At 38.9% G+C, this 20,433-nt stretch overlaps 1 protein-coding gene across 18 annotated transcripts in view; it reads left to right on the top strand.

Annotated features, from left to right (window-relative positions):
• Positions 1-20,433, top strand: part of GRIP1 (glutamate receptor interacting protein 1) — a 661,865-nt gene that overhangs the window by 425,107 nt on the left and 216,325 nt on the right. For 5 of the 18 annotated variants that reach the window (XM_049115118.1, XM_049115115.1, XM_049115113.1 and 2 more), the window contains exons 1-3: positions 5,976-6,030; positions 6,405-6,481; positions 7,046-7,345. The exons of 3 other annotated variants lie outside the window; for them this stretch is intronic. In XM_049115118.1, the coding sequence (XP_048971075.1) occupies positions 7,063-7,345 (283 nt within the window). In that variant the 5' untranslated portion in view covers positions 5,976-6,030; positions 6,405-6,481; positions 7,046-7,062. Of the gene's footprint in view, positions 1-5,975; positions 6,031-6,404; positions 6,482-7,045; positions 7,346-15,764; positions 15,915-20,433 lie in introns of those variants that run through there. 10 more of the 18 variants (XM_025476683.3, XM_025476677.3, XM_049115124.1 and 7 more) reach the window with 7 other exon arrangements.

The following is a 20,433-nucleotide window of genomic DNA, read 5'->3' as shown; positions in this document are numbered from 1 at the left end:
AGAGATGAAAAGCTTGTAGCCTGCTTTATAATCCTCACCTTTACCTTTCTGCCATTTGTGAGGGATATGTAAGCCCTAAAGAAAATCCCATGTAGGGATGCCTAGGTGGCTCAGCGGTTGAGCGTCTGCCTTCGGCTCAGGTCGTGATCCTGGGGTCCTGGGATCGAGTCCCGCATTGGGCTCCCTGCAGGGGGCCTGCTTCTCTTCTGATTATGTTTCTGCCTCTCTCTGTCTGTCTCTCATGAATAAATAAAATCTTAAAAAAAAAAAGTCCTGAGTAAGAGTCTCTGAAGCAGAAATTTTTTATCAGATTCTGAGGGAAAGGCTAAACTTCTCATTAGTCAAATCAGCTTTGGTCACATGGGGCAAAAGCTCATGGAGAGATCAGGACAGGGCATATCAGCTTGCCAGTGAGATACCTTCCCCAGCATCCCCTGTGCAAAGGCTGCACTCATTGACTCTACCCCTTGACACCTTCACACTAAGTGGCCAATGCCAACTGCTAAATCTCAAAATCATGTTCCTCTCTCCCACCATAGTACAATCTCCATGAAGGCAAAGGCATCTCTGATATCTCTTTGTATTTCTCCATGGCCCCCATTGTAGGGCTTCCATATTGGAGTAGTGGAAGAAGAATTTGTTTCACCGTATTTGATTTCATATTAAGAATTTTTTTCCATTTTTCCCAAAAGGTGGAATACTTCTTTTCCATCAAATTTAAACATACTACGCAGAGCTCCCTTTACTTTCTAGGAGTTCGATTTTTCTCACAATCATTTCCAGATGCCACCACCATTGCTGAGACAACTCTTAGAATACAGAGCACATTATAGTAGGAAATGGATTCAGGTGGCCCCATGTGCTCCCTTCCTGATTCTAATACTTTTTTTCCTTAATAAAAACAATGCATCCAGAGGTGATAGATGATACTCTTTAGTTTAGAAAGCATGAATAAAAACTCCCCTTTCCTCCTCCTTACAATTATGTCCATGGAGATTTCCACCAAGCAAAGGGATTTTTTTTTTCCTCATTACCCAATATAGGAAAATCCCACTTAACGTGTCGCCAGTGTGCTGGCGAATGGTTACAGGCCTACAGATATAATCCTAATGTGCTTGTTTGCTGTTTTCCCCAATTAGTCATGGTGTATTAAAGTGAATAAAATCTTTTAAAGTCTTTTGGCAGCTATTTTTGCTGAAGCGCTCACATCTGCATTTGAAGAACAATAATTGTGAATATTCTGATTTGGAAATAAAGAGAAATTGAAAATGTTTTCTGGGAAAAAAAAACCACTAAATGACATAGAGAGAAAAGCAGTCCCTAGAGCAGAATACAATAACTCTTAAAGCTTAAGATTTAGGAAATAATTTAAATTTTGCTGATGCCTCTACTCCAGCCTCAGGCTTCCTGGGCTCTAGAGAAGATTCTGGGATGTGGAACGAATCAAGTATCGATCCTGCTTTAGGATAATCCTTCTATCTATGGAATGTGAATTTAAGGAGATTAATGGATACAATGAATGAAATTCTAGGTTTCTTATTTTGCTGCTTAACATTCCAAAGCTGCTACACCACTGCTTGACTAGGCAGGATAGAATCCGTTAAAATCACAAAATATATGCATCTCAATGAGAAATGGATGTTCCAGCAGAAAGACAAGACCAGCCACATATTTGGACTACATACAAGGCAGTCATCATAACAACTGCAAACTGCATTTACTGAGCACGTTCCATGTCGATGAGGCATTTTTCTAAGTGTTACCCATATTATCCCCTTTAAACCTTACATCAGGGCTGTGAGTTGGTTATTATCATGATTTTAGAGATGAGGAAGTTTAGGGACAGAGAAGTTTAGTAGTTTACCCAAAGTCATGCTGCTAGATTTGAAACTGGTGAGTGCAGTACCAGCACCAGAACCCTGACCTCTGTAAATGTATTACCTTTCTACATTTACAATGAATATTTATTTATTCCTTGTGTATATATATAGGGGTTGCCAGTTGGGTTTGTAAAAGAACGTGACGCAACACTGCAATAAGCTGTTGATCTAAAATATGACATAAAAGGGGCCCTGGGTAGCTCGGTCGGTTAAGTGCCCAACTCTTAATTTTGGCTCAGGTCATGATTGTGAGATCCAGCCCTGTGTCAGGCTCCATGCTCAGTGGGGAGTCTACTTAGACTCTCTCTCAAATAAAATAAAATAAAATAAAATAAAATAAAATAAAATAAAATATGACATAGCCCAAACTACAAAACCCAAGGGTAGCACCAGTTTATGTTTTTACTCATTGCATGCCATGTACCAAATTACTAGCAGACAAACCTCAAAGAGAGTATTTTTGATCTGTAAAGTCCTATGTGTTTCAAATGCTGGTTTCTTCTCTAGCCCTTTTTCAGTAATTAAGATCAGCCTGTGGTTTAACATCTGAATAGTTAGTAATAGTGACCATGTGTGTAAGCTATCCTTCAAAGAAGGTATTACAGGTACAAGGTATTGTCACAGTGTCTGGTGATTAAGGTAATGCTCCAAGTATTTCCATTAAGCCCTTTGGACTGGGAAACTTTAAGTTGCATTGCAGCAACTATATTCTACTGAAATTCAAATTCTGAAGCCTACCGTGTGTATAGCTTGATCTTTGGGGACTCAGAACTTTATCAGAATCAGACTGTATGACAGATCATCTCTCTCTAGTAAAACATGTTTTATTGGCTTACGAAATTTCTTGGACAGAGCTCGTAAGACTTTGGAATATTTCTGCCCTGATACTTCTTGTCTCTCCCGAGCATCCTGAGATGTAGTTGGCATAGATGGACTCTGACTAGTAAGGTATCCCATTGGCCAGATGACCCAAGTAGACTTTCGAAAGCATTAGTCCATTAATGACTTAAGCTGGGGTACAGATTTCTGGTTGCTGCACAGGTGGGGTGGGATACTCTCGCTTGGATTTGGAGTTAACCACCAGGCACTGAGGGGAAGAGTGGCCAGGCAAGCCTGTGCTTGTTTACTCAGCTGTTCTGGGGGGCAGACAGCCAGACGGTGGACCTGGGGATGTAAAGAAAGAATATGAGTTTTGAAGCTTTAAGTCCCAGATCTATTACTCATTAGATCCATTCCCTGGGAGCACTCTGAAAGCTCTCTCTCTGTGGCTCAGTTTTCCTTTCTGTAAAATAGATGTAATACCTGGCCCTGAAGCTCACCACTTTAGCTGCACAGTAGAGAATATAGTATTTCCATCCTCCTCTCCCACTGACAACCCAGGAAAACCACATACATTCCTCCATCTATAGCTGCATGTAGGTTTTTTCTAGTTCACGGTCTTTGATTATGTGGTTCTTTCTTCCTGGAATGTCTATTTCCTCATTTCTGTGTGTCTGGACTCCTACCCTCTTTTGCAAGTCCTAGTTTAAATATTCTGTCTAAAACGAATCCTCCTCCAATTCTATGGAACAGGAGTAATTTCTCTCTTCTCTGTGTTCCAGCCCCCTTGGGGGTGCTTGATGGCACTGGCGTGCCCTTTCTTGGATTGCACTCATTTATATGCTGCTTTTATCTTTCCTACTGGACTGTAAGCTTCTTGTGAGGGAAATAAAGTCTAGTCCATCACTGTATCCCTATGCAGTGCTTAGCATGGTTCCTTGCACATTGGAAATCAGTAACTGTGTGTTTAATTGAATTGAATGAGAGAGGGAAACTGAACTTTGTGCAAATCTGTGAACCTTTCTCCCTGCCCAGGATCGAGGGACTCAGCTCCTTTGACTGAGTCTGACATAACCTGAAGTGATAAGGAAGACAGAGCTCGTGATTTTCTCTAGTCCTACCGAAAATCTATCATATTCTTCAGGAATCTGTTCCCTCCTGGTAGATGGGCATATTCTGGGGTTTTATAGATTGAATACATTTTTTTAAAATACTATCAAAGAGAATGGAGCTGGACCAACTTCAAACATGAAATTGCCAGGGGAAAATATCCAGACAATCTGCATTTTATTTGATTTATAGTTAGGAAATTACTGATTTTTTTTTCTTCTCTTCGTTATTGCACATGGTCATCTTACTTTTAAACTACAAGAGTATCCATTCCTTTCTTTGCTTAGCCTCTAGGAATAAAAAATAGGTGAAAAACCAAGAGGATGAATTTGCACATTGCCGTGTGTATGATAAAATGGAAGCCACAAAATAAATTTACGTTTATAGTGTTCACTTACCAGGACTATCAACATGTTTTATACATTGATTTTTTTTCCATCTGTATTGTTTTAGAAATATGTAATTATCAAGTTTCCTTTATAGTGTTATTCATGCAACTAGGTAATACAGAAACTGTCTTTGGGGCAGCCCAGGTGGCTCAACGGTTTAGCACCGCCTTCAGCCTAGGGTCTGATCTTGGAGACCCGGGATCGAGTCCCACGTCAGGCTCCCTGCATAGAGCCTGCTTCTCCCTCTCCTGTGTCTCTGCCTCTCTCTCTCTCTCTCTGTCTCTAATAAATAAATAAAATATTTTTTAAAAATACAGAAAATGCCTTTAAATCTCCAGTTAAAATGGGACGTTGAGCTGTAGATGCACACGGGGACAGTCTGGTACTAAAGATTTGCTACAAGCGAACCTCAAAAATATTGCCACCATGGATGATAATCTCGCCAACTCCCTCATCAACTTCTTGCCCTCTGTGCATTCAGCCCTTCTCTCATTAAATCCTTGACTTAATACATTATCCTGTTTGCCTATTTTGTTGCTTCTCAGCAGCTACTAATAAACCCAAAGGACTTGATCTTTCAGAAAATTTTCACAACTGCAGTAATCACACTGGAATGCTTCACAGCAAAAGGAACATTTTGTCTGAAATTCCATTCAACACACATTTATCGAGCAACTGCCATGGGCTGGAAAGCCTGGGATACCCATTCATTCCTTGTTTTGTTTGAGCTTAGAGAGCGAATTAGACACAAACCCAGCTACCATGTAGGTCAAACTATGATTAATGTGAATAGGGTGAGGCAAAGCACTTAAGGATGAGGAAAGGAAAAACATTAACACTTAAACTGCAAACCATATCTTCTTGGGGATGATATTCAACACATTTAATAATCTGTATGGCTGGGCACTGGCCGGAGAGAAGGGACATTAGCTAAAGGTGGAGCATAGTCCTAAAAAGCCAGGCAGTAGCTCTTAAGTCATTGGATATGGGAAGGTCTGAGGGCTTCTGGGTGAAGTGGGTCAGGAATGGGGTAGCAAGGAGGCACTGGTTTGGGGAGGATAGGGGACTCATCTGAAGGGCGGCAGCCTTCACCAGCTGTTTTGAAACTATTTCAATATTTCACTCCTGGTGTGACCATTGTGGTACAAAGCAGCAGAAGATCAAACACAGCCACTCTATGAGCTAAGTATTAAGCAGAATTTAAAATGAAGAAAACACTTATTAGAGACGAGATAGAGGCACAGAGCTAGTAAAAGATAGAACTGAGTTTAACCTGCTTCTTCCTTGGTTCTAAAGCCCATTGTCTGTATTAGTAACAAATTCATATGGACAAGTCAAGAGAAGGAGAAGGAGGAGGAAGATGACCATGATAGTGATTTACAGAGAAAGTGCCTTTTGAGGAAAGCCTCTAAAATATCAAAAGATATCTTCTTATCATACATCCAAGAGTATGTGACGCCAGGTTAGTTTTTTTCATTCCTGGGAAGAATCTTATTACTGTTCTTTTCCTAGGTAGCCTTCTTTCCCTTCCTTTCTTCCCACATCTAACACTCCCTTTAGATAACAAGTCTTAATCCAGGGTTCAGATGAAGAGGGACCATGAAGGAGCTTCCAAAATCTTAGAACCCATTGTATTTGCATCTGTCATTGTGCATCTTTGTGGGAAGATGATCCCTAGTTTTCTTCAGGTCCTTAGAGGCCTCTGTATAACTCTATTACATTAGAGGAAACTCAATAATATCCCACAGATGGAAATTTTAGGCATTATGATGTCATGTAATGTAACATTCTGAAAATACAACATATCCGCTCGGATTTCAATGGACTGAAAAGTGAGTACCCTCTCTTTGGCACTACTTAGATATTGCTGTCAAATAGATGGTGTTTCCCCTTACACGTATCAATGAATACTCTTGAGCTTTTTAGAGAAATGAGAGACCACAGGACTCAGGCACCCAATCTTGGCAGACAATTCTGACGTGTTACCTGGGGCTGACGTTTGGAGATCCCAGGTCTGGCAATTCCAGCACACATGAGACAGTGGGGCTGGTGGCCTAGTGTAGTTAAGTTCAAGCTCAGATCCAAGCACTGGAGTTCAACCTTGGCTCTCACTTCCCTATTCTGTACCTTCGAACAAGTTAATCTCCAAGTGCCACCATATTCTTATCTTGAAAATGAGAGTACTCATAGCACCTATTTTTTATAGTTGCTATGGAGAGGAAGCGGTTGATACAAGGTGGGACTGACCACAAAGGCTCACGGCAGCTGAACTCTTGCACCAAGGTCAGTGCCAGAAGATTAGAGGATTCAATATCCCCCCCCCCCCGAATCTACTTCTTTCAGCACTCACTTCTTCTTGTTTCCTAGTTGGCCATAATTTCTGTGCCAGGATCCTCTATTCCTGTTTTCTTGTCTCCATACATGGCTTCCCTTGTCCCATCAATGGAGTGGGAACAGTTGTTAGGGAATAAAAACTGTGACATGATTCTGGAGGCTTGTCCTCTTTTAATGTAGAAAATAAAAATATCTCAACACTCCACAATTACTCATCCAATCCAGTAAAACTAAAACCAAAGGGAAGTAGCACCTCCATGTTATGCTTTTCCTGGCAAGGCTCATACTTCTAGTTCCCTATTTTGTTTCTAAAGTACAGCTTATATTTCAAGCCATGTCAATAAAACTGTTAATCAGTGAACATTGCTTGAGAGTTTAATATACGTAAGGCATAAAAGGGGATAAAAGCAGTTGCATTTGTAAAAAATAAATACGCATGATGTGAAGATTGGCAAGGTTTCTGTATCATCACTCATTCCTATTTAACTGGAGTCTACCTTTTTTTGCGTTTAGAGTGTTTTGAAAGATGAATGGACATTGCAGCCCAGTTTGAGAAAGCCATGGCAAAGTCAGTTCAGAAACATCACTTTAGCGCTTCTGAACCTTCTCTTCCAGCAACTTTAGTCTTCAACAGCATCTCCTTTAATATTGATGGTTCCATCCAATATAAAGAAAAGTCTTATTTCTCTGCCTCTGAAGCCCTAGATGCTTACATTGACGATTTTTATTTAAGCTGTAAGCTGCCTGATATTAATGATACAAAGGTTAACCCGGATCAGAGCCCTCTCGAATTTCTTGCTAAACTAAACAGTGGTAAGCTTTCATTATTCTCTGAGTTCAATTTTCAATTATCTATAGAAAGCTGATGCTTTGAGAAGATCTATGATCTAAAAGACTTCTCTATTTTTTTTTTTTTTGGAAAATAATTGTCTTACATTCTGTGAATCTTTTTAGAATATTGTTATATAATTTTAAGTTCCAAAACTTTTTTAGCAATGGATCCCTTTGAATTGAGATTAATTACAGAAAACACCCCCCAGCCTTGATTTCAGAGTGGAAAAGCTCTGGCCTTGGCTATAAAGCCTTGGACTATGTGACTAAAAGTATTACAAAGGCACTTAAATTCTCCAAAATGAGAATAACAGTAGGAACACCTCGCAGGGTTATTGTGGGAACTAAATGTATGTGGAATGCTCTGTAAATTGTCATGGCTCTCGGGTCCTCAGGTTCTCTCTGTAGCACAATCAGCACTGTAATGGAGGGAGGTGACTTGAGGTCTGGTTCCCATTCTGCTAATGAGTTAAGATAAGAGAAAAGTCACTTACTCTCCCTGGGCTTTACTTTCTTTCTCAATAAGATCAGTAGACTGAAATTTATGAACTCTTATGATTTTAAAATTCTACGCTATGTAGATTACAGAAAAAAAATTGTTCAATGCCAGTGTTTCTCATTTAAAAAGTCTTATTTGTAGAAGCTGAAAAAAAAATAACCACCATGAAAACAAAACTGGATAAAAATCTGCATTTGTGACTGATTGACCATGAAGCCCTTGGGGATATAACCTCCTCTGATAGTAACTTCTCTTATCTGTATGAGTAGGAATAATAATATACTAATAGTAAGGATGCCTATTCCTTCACTAAAAATGGGAAGCTATACATTACAAAAGTAAAGTGGCCTGTATAGTCATGGATTTTGCATTGTTATGAGAACAACATTTGTCCTATTAACGTGGGCAAGGTTAGAGTACATCCAACAGCTTGTTATTTTTTCATAAGTGAAAAACATAAAGTGACATGAGAATTCGTGCAAACGTGACATAGTCCTACACAAGAGAAAACTATGATTCTTTAACCTAAGTCGTATTATAGAATATTTGACATGGTCTGGTCAATGGGCAAGCATCATACTGGGGATTGAGTGTGAAAGTGTGGTTCAAGTGTCTATATTATCCAAGCAATTGAAATGCAAAATATATTGTAACTGAGTCAGTAATATTGCTGGTTTTTCTGATGAGGATTTTCACCCTTTTTTTAAGGTTCAGTGCAGAAAGTCTTTCTGTGTCTGTTTTTCTCCTTGAATCCAGAGAAGAGACTGTATAAGTGCTACTTGTTAATGATTTGGAATGTGATACAGGCACTTGCTCTTTCCTGCATCCTTTTGGGTTGTTAACTCCCCCAGCAGTATTATTCTTGACACTTCTTTGTAGAGGGAAATAGAGGGTTTTCTTTTTTTTTCTGATTATTAAAGTAGTTATGGCAATAGCATTTCAGAAAAGACATGAGAAAATGGAAATCAATTATAATCTCAATGGAGAAAACTGTCAATAGTTCTATATATAAACCTCCCCCTTTTTCGAAACAAATACGTATGATAGAATCGTACTATCCATTCTGTTCCATAATCTTATTTATTCACTTGTCAATAAGTTGAGAATATCTTTTCATATCATTAAAATAGTTCTGATCTTTACATTAAATGGTTCTATGGGACTTCATTGTCTCTGTCGGGCATTTTAGTTGTCACTAATATCCATTCAAAATGTTGCAATTGCCACCATTGTACATACATGTTTAGGTAGCCGTCCAGTTACTTCCTTAGGATAAGTTCCTAGGCATGGGGCTTCTGGATCAAACAACATGCACATTTTTAAGGGTTTGAGTTATACTACTCAACTGTCTTCCAGAAAGGACATAGCAATTTTATATTCTCTCCAAGGGAGGGGAAGCACCCTTTTTTCCCTATAATCTCACCATCCAGGAATATTATCTTCTTACATCCTTGCCAATCTGCTGGGTAAAAATTGGTATCTGTGTTTACTGATCATTTGCTTTTCTTCTTTTGTGACCTGCTTAGCATTGGCTTTTACCTGCTTTTATTTTGTACATTTAAATCTTTATTTCACCTAGAATTTATTCTGGTGTTAGGTACGGTTAACGTTTAATTGTTTTGTAAAACAATCCCACTTGCCACTTTATCATGAGCTGAATTCCAATATATATTTAGGTTTATGTCATGAGTCTTTGTTCTCATCACCTGTCTGCACCATTTCTGTACCATCACCACTCTATTCTAATGACAGTAGTTTTCCAGTGAATTTAACATCTTGGCTAGGACAGAGGATGGAGAGCTGAGGAGTCATGTCTATTCCCATTCACTTACTCTTCCAAACAGACTTTAAAATTACTCTAAAAAAATACAATAAAATAAAATAACTCTAAACAATCTCCAAATGTTGTTGATCTTTGGATTACTTAGATTCCTCCCTGCCCTCCTGGGCCCTGCATGGTCCCCTCCATCCTGCAGCTAGAGGGATCTTTATTAAGCACAAATCTGCTTCGGTCATTTGTGTGTTGCAGGTTCCATTCTACTAGCCTAAAAATAAGATTTAAAGTCCCTATTATGTTCTGAAGGCTAGTGATGGTTTGGCTTCTACGTACCAATGTAGCTTCAGTTTCTCCTCTGCTGCTACTGTGCATGTGCACATATGTGTGCCCTCCCAGTGGGGCTCTTGTTCCCAGTTGTCTGGAGCTGCTTCTAGCCCATGGAGTGTGCATGTTGCCTCTCTACTTTTCATATGTTATTTCCTCAACTTGGGGTTCTTTCCTCCCCATCCCCTTTTTTTTCCTGATAAACTCTTCTTTTGGCCTCAATTTAGATGTCACTTCCCTCCCTCTTCCCACAAAGTCCAGGTTAGTTGCTCCTGTTGTGTCTTCCCTTAGCACCTGGAAAGTTCCCTAGGATGGCAGTTAACACTGCATTGTAAGAACCTGCTCACTAGTTTGTTCTCTCACTGGATTGATGGGGCCACCTAAGTCTATGTCTTATTTACCATTGTAATTACCCTTGTAACTTGGCACTGAGGGTCACAGTCCATTCTTATTGAGGAATGAAGCAGTGAATGAAGCATTGCTGCTATGGTCATGTTGTGTGTGCCTAGGACTCTTTTTGTTTTCATTCTGGGCTACTCATTCAATTGACAGCATGTCTGTTAGAGAAACTATTGTCCTCCTCTGCATCTTTTTTTTATTATGATTATGATTAACTTGCCCAGAAAGAGTAGTGATCCTTATTTCCCTTATTCACTGGACCAAAATGAGCATGTTCCACACAGTGCCAGGGTTGATAACACCAAGAACCTTACAAGATACATCCACAGTGAGAGAGAGAGAGAGAGAGAGAGAGAGAGAGAGAGAGAGAGAGGATGGCTCATAATGGCAACACCCTTGGGGATCCTTTCACTTCTTTACAAAATTGTTCAACTGATGATTTCTTTGGGTCAACTTCTCAGATACCTATGTCCACTGCTTCTTCACTTGATTGGAGTCATTTAGGCTTATCACTCAGACTCAGTCTCGTGCTACACGGTTTTTGCAGAGCCCGCAGCAGCTGTTGCTCCTGAGCATTGGTAGCATCTGCAGAGAGAGAGCTTTGCACTCACTACAGGGAGCTGCCTCTGTCTGTTTCTCTGTGCTCTATGGTCAGCTGTACTTATCTAAAATGAGGGAAATGTGAGTCTACGTACTGTGTGTTCTTATTCTTGGCCCCCTCCGGGATATCTTAGGTATTGCACTAAAATTTGAAGGTTGCTTTAAAGAAAGTTATTCATACTCTACATTGGATTTTTTTTCACTAGCTCACTATAATGTTCTTCAGTTCTTGTTCTGTAAGGAGCTTTTCCCCCCACTGGGGTTCACAAACTATTTCCAAGACACTATTTTGTCTGTTTTTGCCTTGAAATACAAGTGATTTTTCTTGGCATGGAAAATGTGCTTTGGGAGAACCAGAGAGGAGATTCTCTTGAAAGATTATGGCAAAACCCTGTATGGCTTTTACTTGAAACATTAATCCCTTGAATGCTCCTCTTTTCGTTTTTATGCTCATATGTGGAGAAAATGATCCAGCAATGCTGTAACAGCCTATTTTGTGGTTGAGAGAGTTGTTCTTCTTTTACAATAATGAAAAATCATAACTATTGATTTGGAGGTGGACTGATCTGGAAACCAAAGTAGAGTTTCAATGGACCCGAGAAAGAAAGAATTCATATTTATACCACTGCCCAAAGCAACTTTGAGAGACATTATCTGAGACTTCTCTCCTACCTTGTGTGCCTTTGGGTGCATTTCGCCATGTTTTCTATTTGTAGTTTTTCAGGTAGAGAAATAAGAAATCTGTTTTTTAAGTCATCTTGTTATTCTAAGGGGGACAAATTTCTCTTTCAATCTATGCCTGTCTGGTGTTGTAATTAGTGAACAACATGCAATTCTCTAGTGCCAGGTATGTGCTAAGTAACATGTTTATAATTAGGAGTATAGAATCATGCACAGTCTCTGTACTGAATAACCATGGTTCCCTACCTTCAATGACTTCATAGTTTGCAAATAAATGTAACACCAATGATTGTAGTACAGTGTGATATAGTATAATTGCTAAGATGAGACTATGGCATGAGATCTGGGAGTAAAAGAATGGATACTTAAAGCAGGTTGGAGGATTTGAGAAGGCTCCCAGAAAAAATGACCCTTCAATTAAATTTTGAAGGCCAAGTTAGAAGATAGCAGACCAAAAGGAAGAAAAAGGAGAGCATTCTAGAAAGAGGCACGGACATGTGGAAAGGCTCATCATGCATTCAAGATGTTACCAGTAGCCAAGTTGGATAGAAAGAAGAGTATCGTTTTAATCCTATTTCCTTCAAGTTTGTCTCAACTTCAATTTTCATTCTAGTAGAATAACTGTGCTTGGACTAAATTCATCCAGCTCCTTATGTGTCTCGAGAAAATAGGTTTCACTCATTCTCACGTGTGGCAGTATTTAATAGAAACATAGCAACGAGGGCATTTGATGCAGATGTTTTCTACAACTTTTGCCTTTGAAATCTTTTCATACTAGAAAATGGAAACTTTGTAAATGAAATAAGAGTTTGACCACAGTTCCCGTCGATATTTTATGCTGGAGTATTTATCAGTCTTTTCTATGGCTCTTTCTAACTCCTGGAACAATGAATGTCTTCCCAACCGAGCTGCCTGGAAGACTCATTCCCCACGTACTGTCCAATCCCTGTGGGTCCCCCTCCGTGTGATCTCCACTCCTGTTGCTACACTGTGATCGGTCCCTTGACACTGGTGGCCTACCCTACCAATCTGTCTGAACATTGTGTATTTCGTGCTAGCTGATTTCACTGGCACCATTTCCTTATCCTGCAAAACCCTCACTCCCCAGCACACATACCTTCTTCCTACATCCTGCTCACCCTTCAAAACCCACCTTAAACTCAGGCCTCTGCCAGAAGATCTTCCTAATCTTTTTCTGCCAAGATGCCTTTGCCTCTGGGCTCCTACCCCCACCCATGGCACCTGAGTATACTTAATAGGCTGGGATGCCTGGGTGGCTCAGTGGTTGAGTATCTGCCTTTGGCTCAGGGCGTGATCCTGGGGTTCCTGGGATCGAGTCCCACAGGCTCCCTGCATGGAGTCTGCTTCTCCCTCTGCCTATGTCTCTGCCCCTCTCTCTCTGTCTTTTATGAATTAATAAATAAAATCTTTAAAAAAATAGTAATATGCTGTGCTATTAATATAGCATAATAGTAACACTTAACGTTTATTAGTATTTGTGATGCATACATACGTGTGTATGCATATTTGCTGCTAATAGTAGTGCCAATATTTATTAAGCTCTTGTTATCTATCAGGAACTATTAAATACTTTATAGGCATTACATTATTTAATTCTCAAAACCATACTGTGGATATTATCCTCCTTTTACGACAATACTAAGACACAGAGAGGTTATGTAAGATGCCCAAGGGCACAGAGCTGGAGCTTTCACCTCTGGATTTATACCCAGGGACGCTCGTTCCAAAGTTCCCACTCTGGGCCAACACAGTACCACACTCACTTTACGTGTGCCATAAATAAAACTGTGAGATATCAAGCTGAGACAAAAAAGAAAAAAGAAAAAAAAATCTTAAGCCTCATCTTAAACACAATGATCTGAATTTTAAAGAAGGGTCAAAACTGACAAACTTGGTTTCATATTTTATATCCATGGTTCCTCTTAGTAACTAATTAATGAACAGGAATATAGCCAAAAACATAGGACAAGCCTTTAAATAGGAGGGAGAAGAGAAGCGTCTGGCTGATTAGTTCTTGACTTATATTTACTGTCATTTTTTTGCTAATTATTTTTTATTGTAGTTGACTTACAATGTTCTATTAGTTTCAGGTACATGATGATCTAACAATTCTTTATTTTACACAGTGCTCTACAGGGTGAGTCTAGTTGCCATCTCGGACACCATACAAAGCTATTACAACACTATTGACTATATTCCCTACGGTGTGCATTTCATCCTATGGCTTATTTATAACTGGAAGTTTGTACCTCTTAATCCTCTTCACCTATTTGCTGTCATTTTGAAAAACTATTTTTAAGACAGTCATAAAGAAATAATATAGTGCCCAAAGTACCATACTTTGAGTAAGAACTAGGTCTGCATTCCAACACTCTCACTAACCCGCACTGTAACCCTGGGAAAATTCTTTAATCTCTTTCTCTCTCTGTCTCTCTCTTAATTTATAAAATGGGAAAAGAAATTCCTATCAAGGAGGATATATTAAGGATTAAATAAAATGGTAAATGTGAATACACACCTAAAACAGTTCTATGTCACATTGTCAGTGCCCCCAGAATAATCTATCTACCCTGGTGGGATAAAATGTAAAATATAGCATTTCTTAGTGGTGTCAACATTCTTTTTTTTTTTAATTCTTTGCACTTATTCTTCTCATTCTTCTAACACTTCACTCCTACCTCCAGCCATAACAAAAACAAAAGCAAAACACCAGACAATGACATTCTCACCTGGAAGGGGGAAAGTTGCTTTTGACGATTGGTGGCTTTAGCCTATGGCATATCTCTAAGTGGCCCTTGAACTTTACATATATGATGTGGAATCTTGATTGACAACATACAGAAGACTGTATGTGCTGTTCACAGTCCATTAGATTGTGCTGCACTTCTGGTAAAATTGTGATTTATGCAGCCAACTCTTCTAGCAGTTCAAGTAATTTATTAAATCAGAATTTTGCTTGCTTTGTTATCTGTCCAAGCTATGCCCTGAAACTTGAAGTTTTATACTCTATTTATTTATGACCTTCCATTTCTCTCTCTCTTGCATTATCATATGATAGACACTTGTGCCGGGAAGTTGTCTAATGAGCCTAAGCAAGACCAGCAGGGCTGTGAGATCAGTAGAGGATTCTGTGGTCTTAATGGAAAATTGGGTCCCAGGATGCTCAGTTTTTTAATGGATAAAATGAAAAGCTGAGATCTTTAAATTGAGCACAATTACTTTCTTTAACTCTTTATCATCTTTTGTAAATTAAGGGGGAAAAAAAGCGTAAGAACCTAGCAAGGGAAGAGATATAAAATTACTACCAAAATTTTTGGACCAACATGGATCAAAGGTAGTTAAGCTATATACCTTTGGTATTATATATTGCCATTAATCCCATTTATTTAAATGTTTTTTTGAAAGATTTTATGTATCTATTTGTGAGAGAGAAAGAGAGATCACAAGCAGGGAAAGGGATAAGCATACTCCCCACTCAGCAGGGAGCTCAACCCAGGGCTTGATCCCAGGACCCTGAGATCATGACCTGAGCTGAAGTCAAATGCTTAACTTACTGAGCCACCAGAGTGCCCCTCATTTATTTAATTGTTAATAAATATTCTATATATGTAAAATAAAGAGTATGCAGAAGGGATATACATGTTTTCAGGAATAGTAAGGCATCCACATGCCTACCACTCATCAATATAGAATATTTGATGACCAAGTGAAGCCCCACTCCCCTCAAGGATGTCATTGTTCTTTATCTCCCCAGAGGTAATACCATCCTGTGTTTTTCAGTTTATTTATTCAGCTGTTTTTCTTTGTAGTTTCTATTCTCTTCTCAATGTATATTTTGGTGGTTTGCAGATTTTGCTAATGCAGAAGCTGTCTCAGTTAACTTCCATGTACTTAGTCTTCTGTTGCACGTGTGCTAGAGTTTCTCTGGAATGCACACCATGCAGAGGAGTTGCTGGGTTCTGAGCGTGCACTTCTTCAGGCTGGCTAGACCAGCCCAGACTGTCCTCACACACATTCCTGTCAGCAGCATGTGAGCTCCCATTTCTCCACTATTGCTTGGTCCTACTTGGGCTTCCACGCCATTCTGGGTAACCTAAACAACAGAAATGCATTGTCTCACTGTTCCGGAGAATGTAAAGTCCATGCTCAGGGTTCGGCTTCTGGAGAATGCTCTTTTCCTGGCTTGTAATGGGCTAGTCCTTAATAATGGAGACGGAGGGAGCAAGCTCTCTGGGCATCTCTTCCTTTTTGTAAGTTTGATTGGATCAGGACTCTACCCTTACAACCTCATTTAACTTTAACTTGTCTCCCATACAATCACATGGTGGTTGGGGGGTGGGGGGGAGGGTGGTTAGATACATTTTATTGTCAGAAGTTTGGGGGGGTTGTTTTATTTTGTGTTTTGTCAATTAGTGGATATAAATATCTCATTGTGGTTAATTTTTCTATTGTGGGAAACCATATATAACATAAAATTTACCATTTTAGCCATTTTAAGTGTATGGCATATCGATACTAAGTATGTTCTTATCCTTATGTAACCCATCACCGTAATCCATTCCCAGATTTCATCTCCCCAAAATGAAACTTCATACCCATTAAACATTGCCTCTTCATCCTTACTTCCTGCCAGCCCCTGGCAACCACCATTCTGCTTTCTGTCTCTGTGAATGTAACCACTCTTTGGACCTCATGGAAGGGAAACCATACAGTATTTGTCTTTTCATGCCTGGCTTATTTCACCTAACATAAATGCCTTTAAGTTTTATCCATGTTATAGCATCTGTCATAACTTTGGATAACATTCCCCTCTAAGTATTCCACTTGTAAACAAAACACATTTTGTTTATCCGCTCGTTTGTTGATGGATACTTGGGTGGCTGCCACCTTTGGGCTATTGTGAATAATACATTGAACATGGATTTACAAATAAGCATACAAATATTGGTGTACTGTTTGAGTCCCTGCATTCAGTTATTTTGAGTATATATCACTGTGGTTTTTAATTTTTATTTCCCTGATTACTAAAGAGGTTGAATATTGATCTATTTTTATTGGTCATTATTGGCCATTAGTAGCCATTTGTGTTTGCTTTTCTTTAAAATAGACATGTGTATCTTTTATCATTTTTTTAATCTAATGAGTAATTGGGATTTATTTTCCTTTTTGGTTTTTAGGACTTATTTGTGGATACTAATCTTGTGCTGGTTATGTGTGTGGCAATTTTCTTCTCTTCATACAGAGAAACTTATATACGGTTTCTTTAGGGTGGACTTTTGTTGAATTGGAAGCCCCTAATGTCAATGTAGCAGAATTTATTACTTTCTCCTTTTATGACTTCTTAACTTACTTAGAGATTTAACTTCTAAAATTGTAGTTAAAGCAAACATGGATATTTTAGGAAATAAAATGTAAGCGACAGGGAAATGTTTACTGTTAAATGTGAAACCTCATTTATAGGTATTTATTAAGTCCTACTATATGATACCCTTAAGAGGCCACAAATTCTTTGCCTTCATGGAGCCTATATTCTTTGGGGCAGAAAGGCAATAGTCAAAAGAATATATAATACATGCCAGGCTGTTGTAAATGCTATGAGGAAAGCCTGAAATTGTTGTCATTGAGATTAGAGAACCATCCCACCTGTGTGAGCTGTGAAAAGCACAGGAAAAAGAGTACCATGGCAGCCCATACACACGGCTTCTGGTCCTGGCTCTTTTCACTGTAAATTGAGTGAAACTTCTTTGTCAATTAAATGCACGGATGGAATCAGATAATCCTTTCACCTGGAAAAATTCCCTAGGATTCTGGAATTCTAAAAGGTTTTTGCTTTATTAAACCTCCTTGGGAAAAACTGTTTAGAAGGAAATATGACAAGTTCAAATTTTTCTAAAGCTAAAAGAATGTAGTTCATTTCCAATCCTGATTCTTAACTCTATGTCCCAGGCAGAGTAATTTTTCATCATTTCCAATAAAACCAATATGAGATTCCAGCTGAAGCACTGTAAGTGCAGAGCCATTTGTAAAGGGATTTCCCCATAATTAAGACAACTCTGCAGAGGAGGCTCTAAGAGCAAGGCTTTCATGATCGGCTGCAAAAAGTAAAGCACTAAAATTGCTAAGTAATACTATAGATTTCAAAATTTATATGTATCTTTGGAGCTAGTCCCATAAAAGAAATGATTATTTAACAGTCTAAATTCTCAAAAATGGTTTTCCTAGTGAAAAGAAACCGTAACACGTCCCGCTGTACTTTTTTATCTGTGGACATTAAAATGTAAATTTCACTTGGGCGCTGGTGGAAAATCTTTTCATGGAATGAATGCTAAATTAAGTGTGACAGGTGATTGTGATTAATCACTTCTTATTACCAGGAACGGAAGAAATGAAGCCTTTGTTGCCTAATGAAATATAACACAACGCAAAAGGAAAATGCAAAGATGGAACATTTTTGAAGGGAAATCTAAACCGTTTCATGTCTCTTTGAAAGCATGTGAACCTCATGCACATGAATCTTCCCATTTATCTGAGGCTTGCCCTAGACTCTGACTCTCTTGAACTTGAAGGTTCAGAGTTCCTTCAAGATCATACTCTCAAGTGTGCTTACAATATGTTATTTCACTGCCATGGGCACCTTCAGCTTAGGACTTTGCCAATAAAGATGGATAAAGCCAGAGCTGCTTAGGGTGTGACCAGACATCACAAGCACAGTGGCCAATAGCACGGCCTCCAGAACACAACTTCCCTCATTCTGATTCTAGTTCTGGGTCACTTATAGCTAAGAAACCTTGGGCACGTTATTTAACTTAAGGTAATGAATACTCTGTAATTTGGGGATAGTGGTAATTTAATGTCCTTCCTGAAAGCTGTGGTCATCTTTAGGTATTCAAAAGTTATAAAAACACCCAGTTCCCTCTTTTTCCACTTTCTCCTTTTTGATTCTTGACATTTGAGATGGAGTCTTCACTTATATAGAGTCATCTTAAAAATTACAGACATTGTTGGGCGCCCAGCTGGTTCACTTGGTAGAGCATGCGACTCTTGATCTTGGAGTCATGAGTTCAAGCCCCATGTTGGGCCTAGAGCTTACTTTAAAAAAAAAAATTAGAGACATTCTTATATCTGCTAGAGAGACAGATTTCTTATCCTACCCTTTACCATCCCTTGAGCAAGTCACTTGCCCTCCCTGAGCTTTACCTTTTCTTATTTGTTAAATGGAATTGATACCAATTCACAAGGATTATAGGCTTCCCGTAAACTCCGAGTGTTACACTTGATCAATATATAATGATTCAGAGCAGGGATTTGTACATTTATCTTAAACAATGGTTTTAAACCTTGGATTCAAGTATGGGTTTCTAGGATTCTGGAAATAATTACATGTGTGTTTGTCTGTCTGCCTTTTGGGACCAGCCCTTGGCACATATTCAGTGTTAATACATGTTCATTCCATTTTTGATGTAGTTCTGTGACCTTAAGGCTCTTTGTGACAGTCTTCTGCTTAGATATAAATTTTGTATCACCGAATCACATGCTGGGACTACCATTCTCTAATTTGTCAACCATCTCCCATAATTGTGACAAGGATAGTATCATTCGCCCTTTTCCCTTTGTTACATGGAAAGTCAGATGACCACAGTGGATGGCATTATATTAAGAGAAAAAGTAGGGATCCCTGGGTGGCGCAGCGGTTTGGCGCCTGCCTTTGGCCCAGGGCGCGATCCTGGAGACCCGGGATCGAATCCCACGTCGGGCTCCCGGTGCATGGAGCCTGCTTCTCCCTCTGCCTGTGTCTCTGCCTCTCTCTCTCTCTCTGTGTGACTATCATAAATAAATAAATTAATTAATTTAAAAAAAAGAGAAAAAGTAAAATCTTCTTCCTAATGCTTTACTAAATGCAAAAAAAAAAAATTTACAACAAAAACAGTATTGCACTACATAGGTCTTTAGCATTGCAAAAAAAAAAGGTTGAGGATAAGTAGTGTTGTTTTTTCCTTGTAAGTTTTCATGTTCTATTGGAATAGCACATTTAATATCCCTTTTATCCAAACAGTAAACAAAGCCAATGAACAAATACTTATTAAGCCCTAGGATGTACAAGATACTGTGTGGGGAACAAAAAATGAATAAAAAATAGCCCCACCTCCAGTGATTTTCCTATCAAGCCCATGACCAAGGACATAGAGTTTTTCCAATTATCTTACTATCACTACAGTAATAGAAAATTTTGCTTTCCTTATCTGCTATTCCCAATTATCATAATAAATGAAGCCAACATATATGGAAATTTGGTTTAGCTGGAATGTTTTCTGGCCTTTTTTTCTCTAGATGGCAATCCCAGTAAAATCCTAAGGATAGACATTTCTCCTTCAATAGTGACTTTAATCTATTGGAGAACATCTTTTACTGCATTAGAAGTGTGATGAGATGCAGAAGCAGACATGCTGTGTGATTCATAAAATGTTACTGACCCGTCCTAAAAGTCTCTGCTCCCTGCCCTCAGGGGCTTTGTAGTCCAATGTTAGAACAATTAAATCTTGAACATATAGCCTGAAAAGATGCGGGAAGGCATCCTCTATTTTAAGATGTTTTCAACTAATTTCTCTAAGCCTTACTTTTCTCACTTGTCAAATGAGATACATTCTTTCACTCAAAAATGTCTTTTTTTGCACAAATTGAGCTCTAAAGTCCACAGTTTTCTGCATCACAAGAGTTTAAGCACCTTGAGGGCAGAAAGAAGAAGAAAACAAATCCAGGGAGGCTCTGAGC

This window comes from Canis lupus, chromosome 10 (genome assembly GCF_003254725.2).
Source record: "Canis lupus dingo isolate Sandy chromosome 10, ASM325472v2, whole genome shotgun sequence".
In the NCBI taxonomy this organism is placed as follows: domain Eukaryota; kingdom Metazoa; phylum Chordata; class Mammalia; order Carnivora; family Canidae; genus Canis; species Canis lupus.
This window is presented reverse-complemented; position numbering and strand designations above follow the sequence as displayed.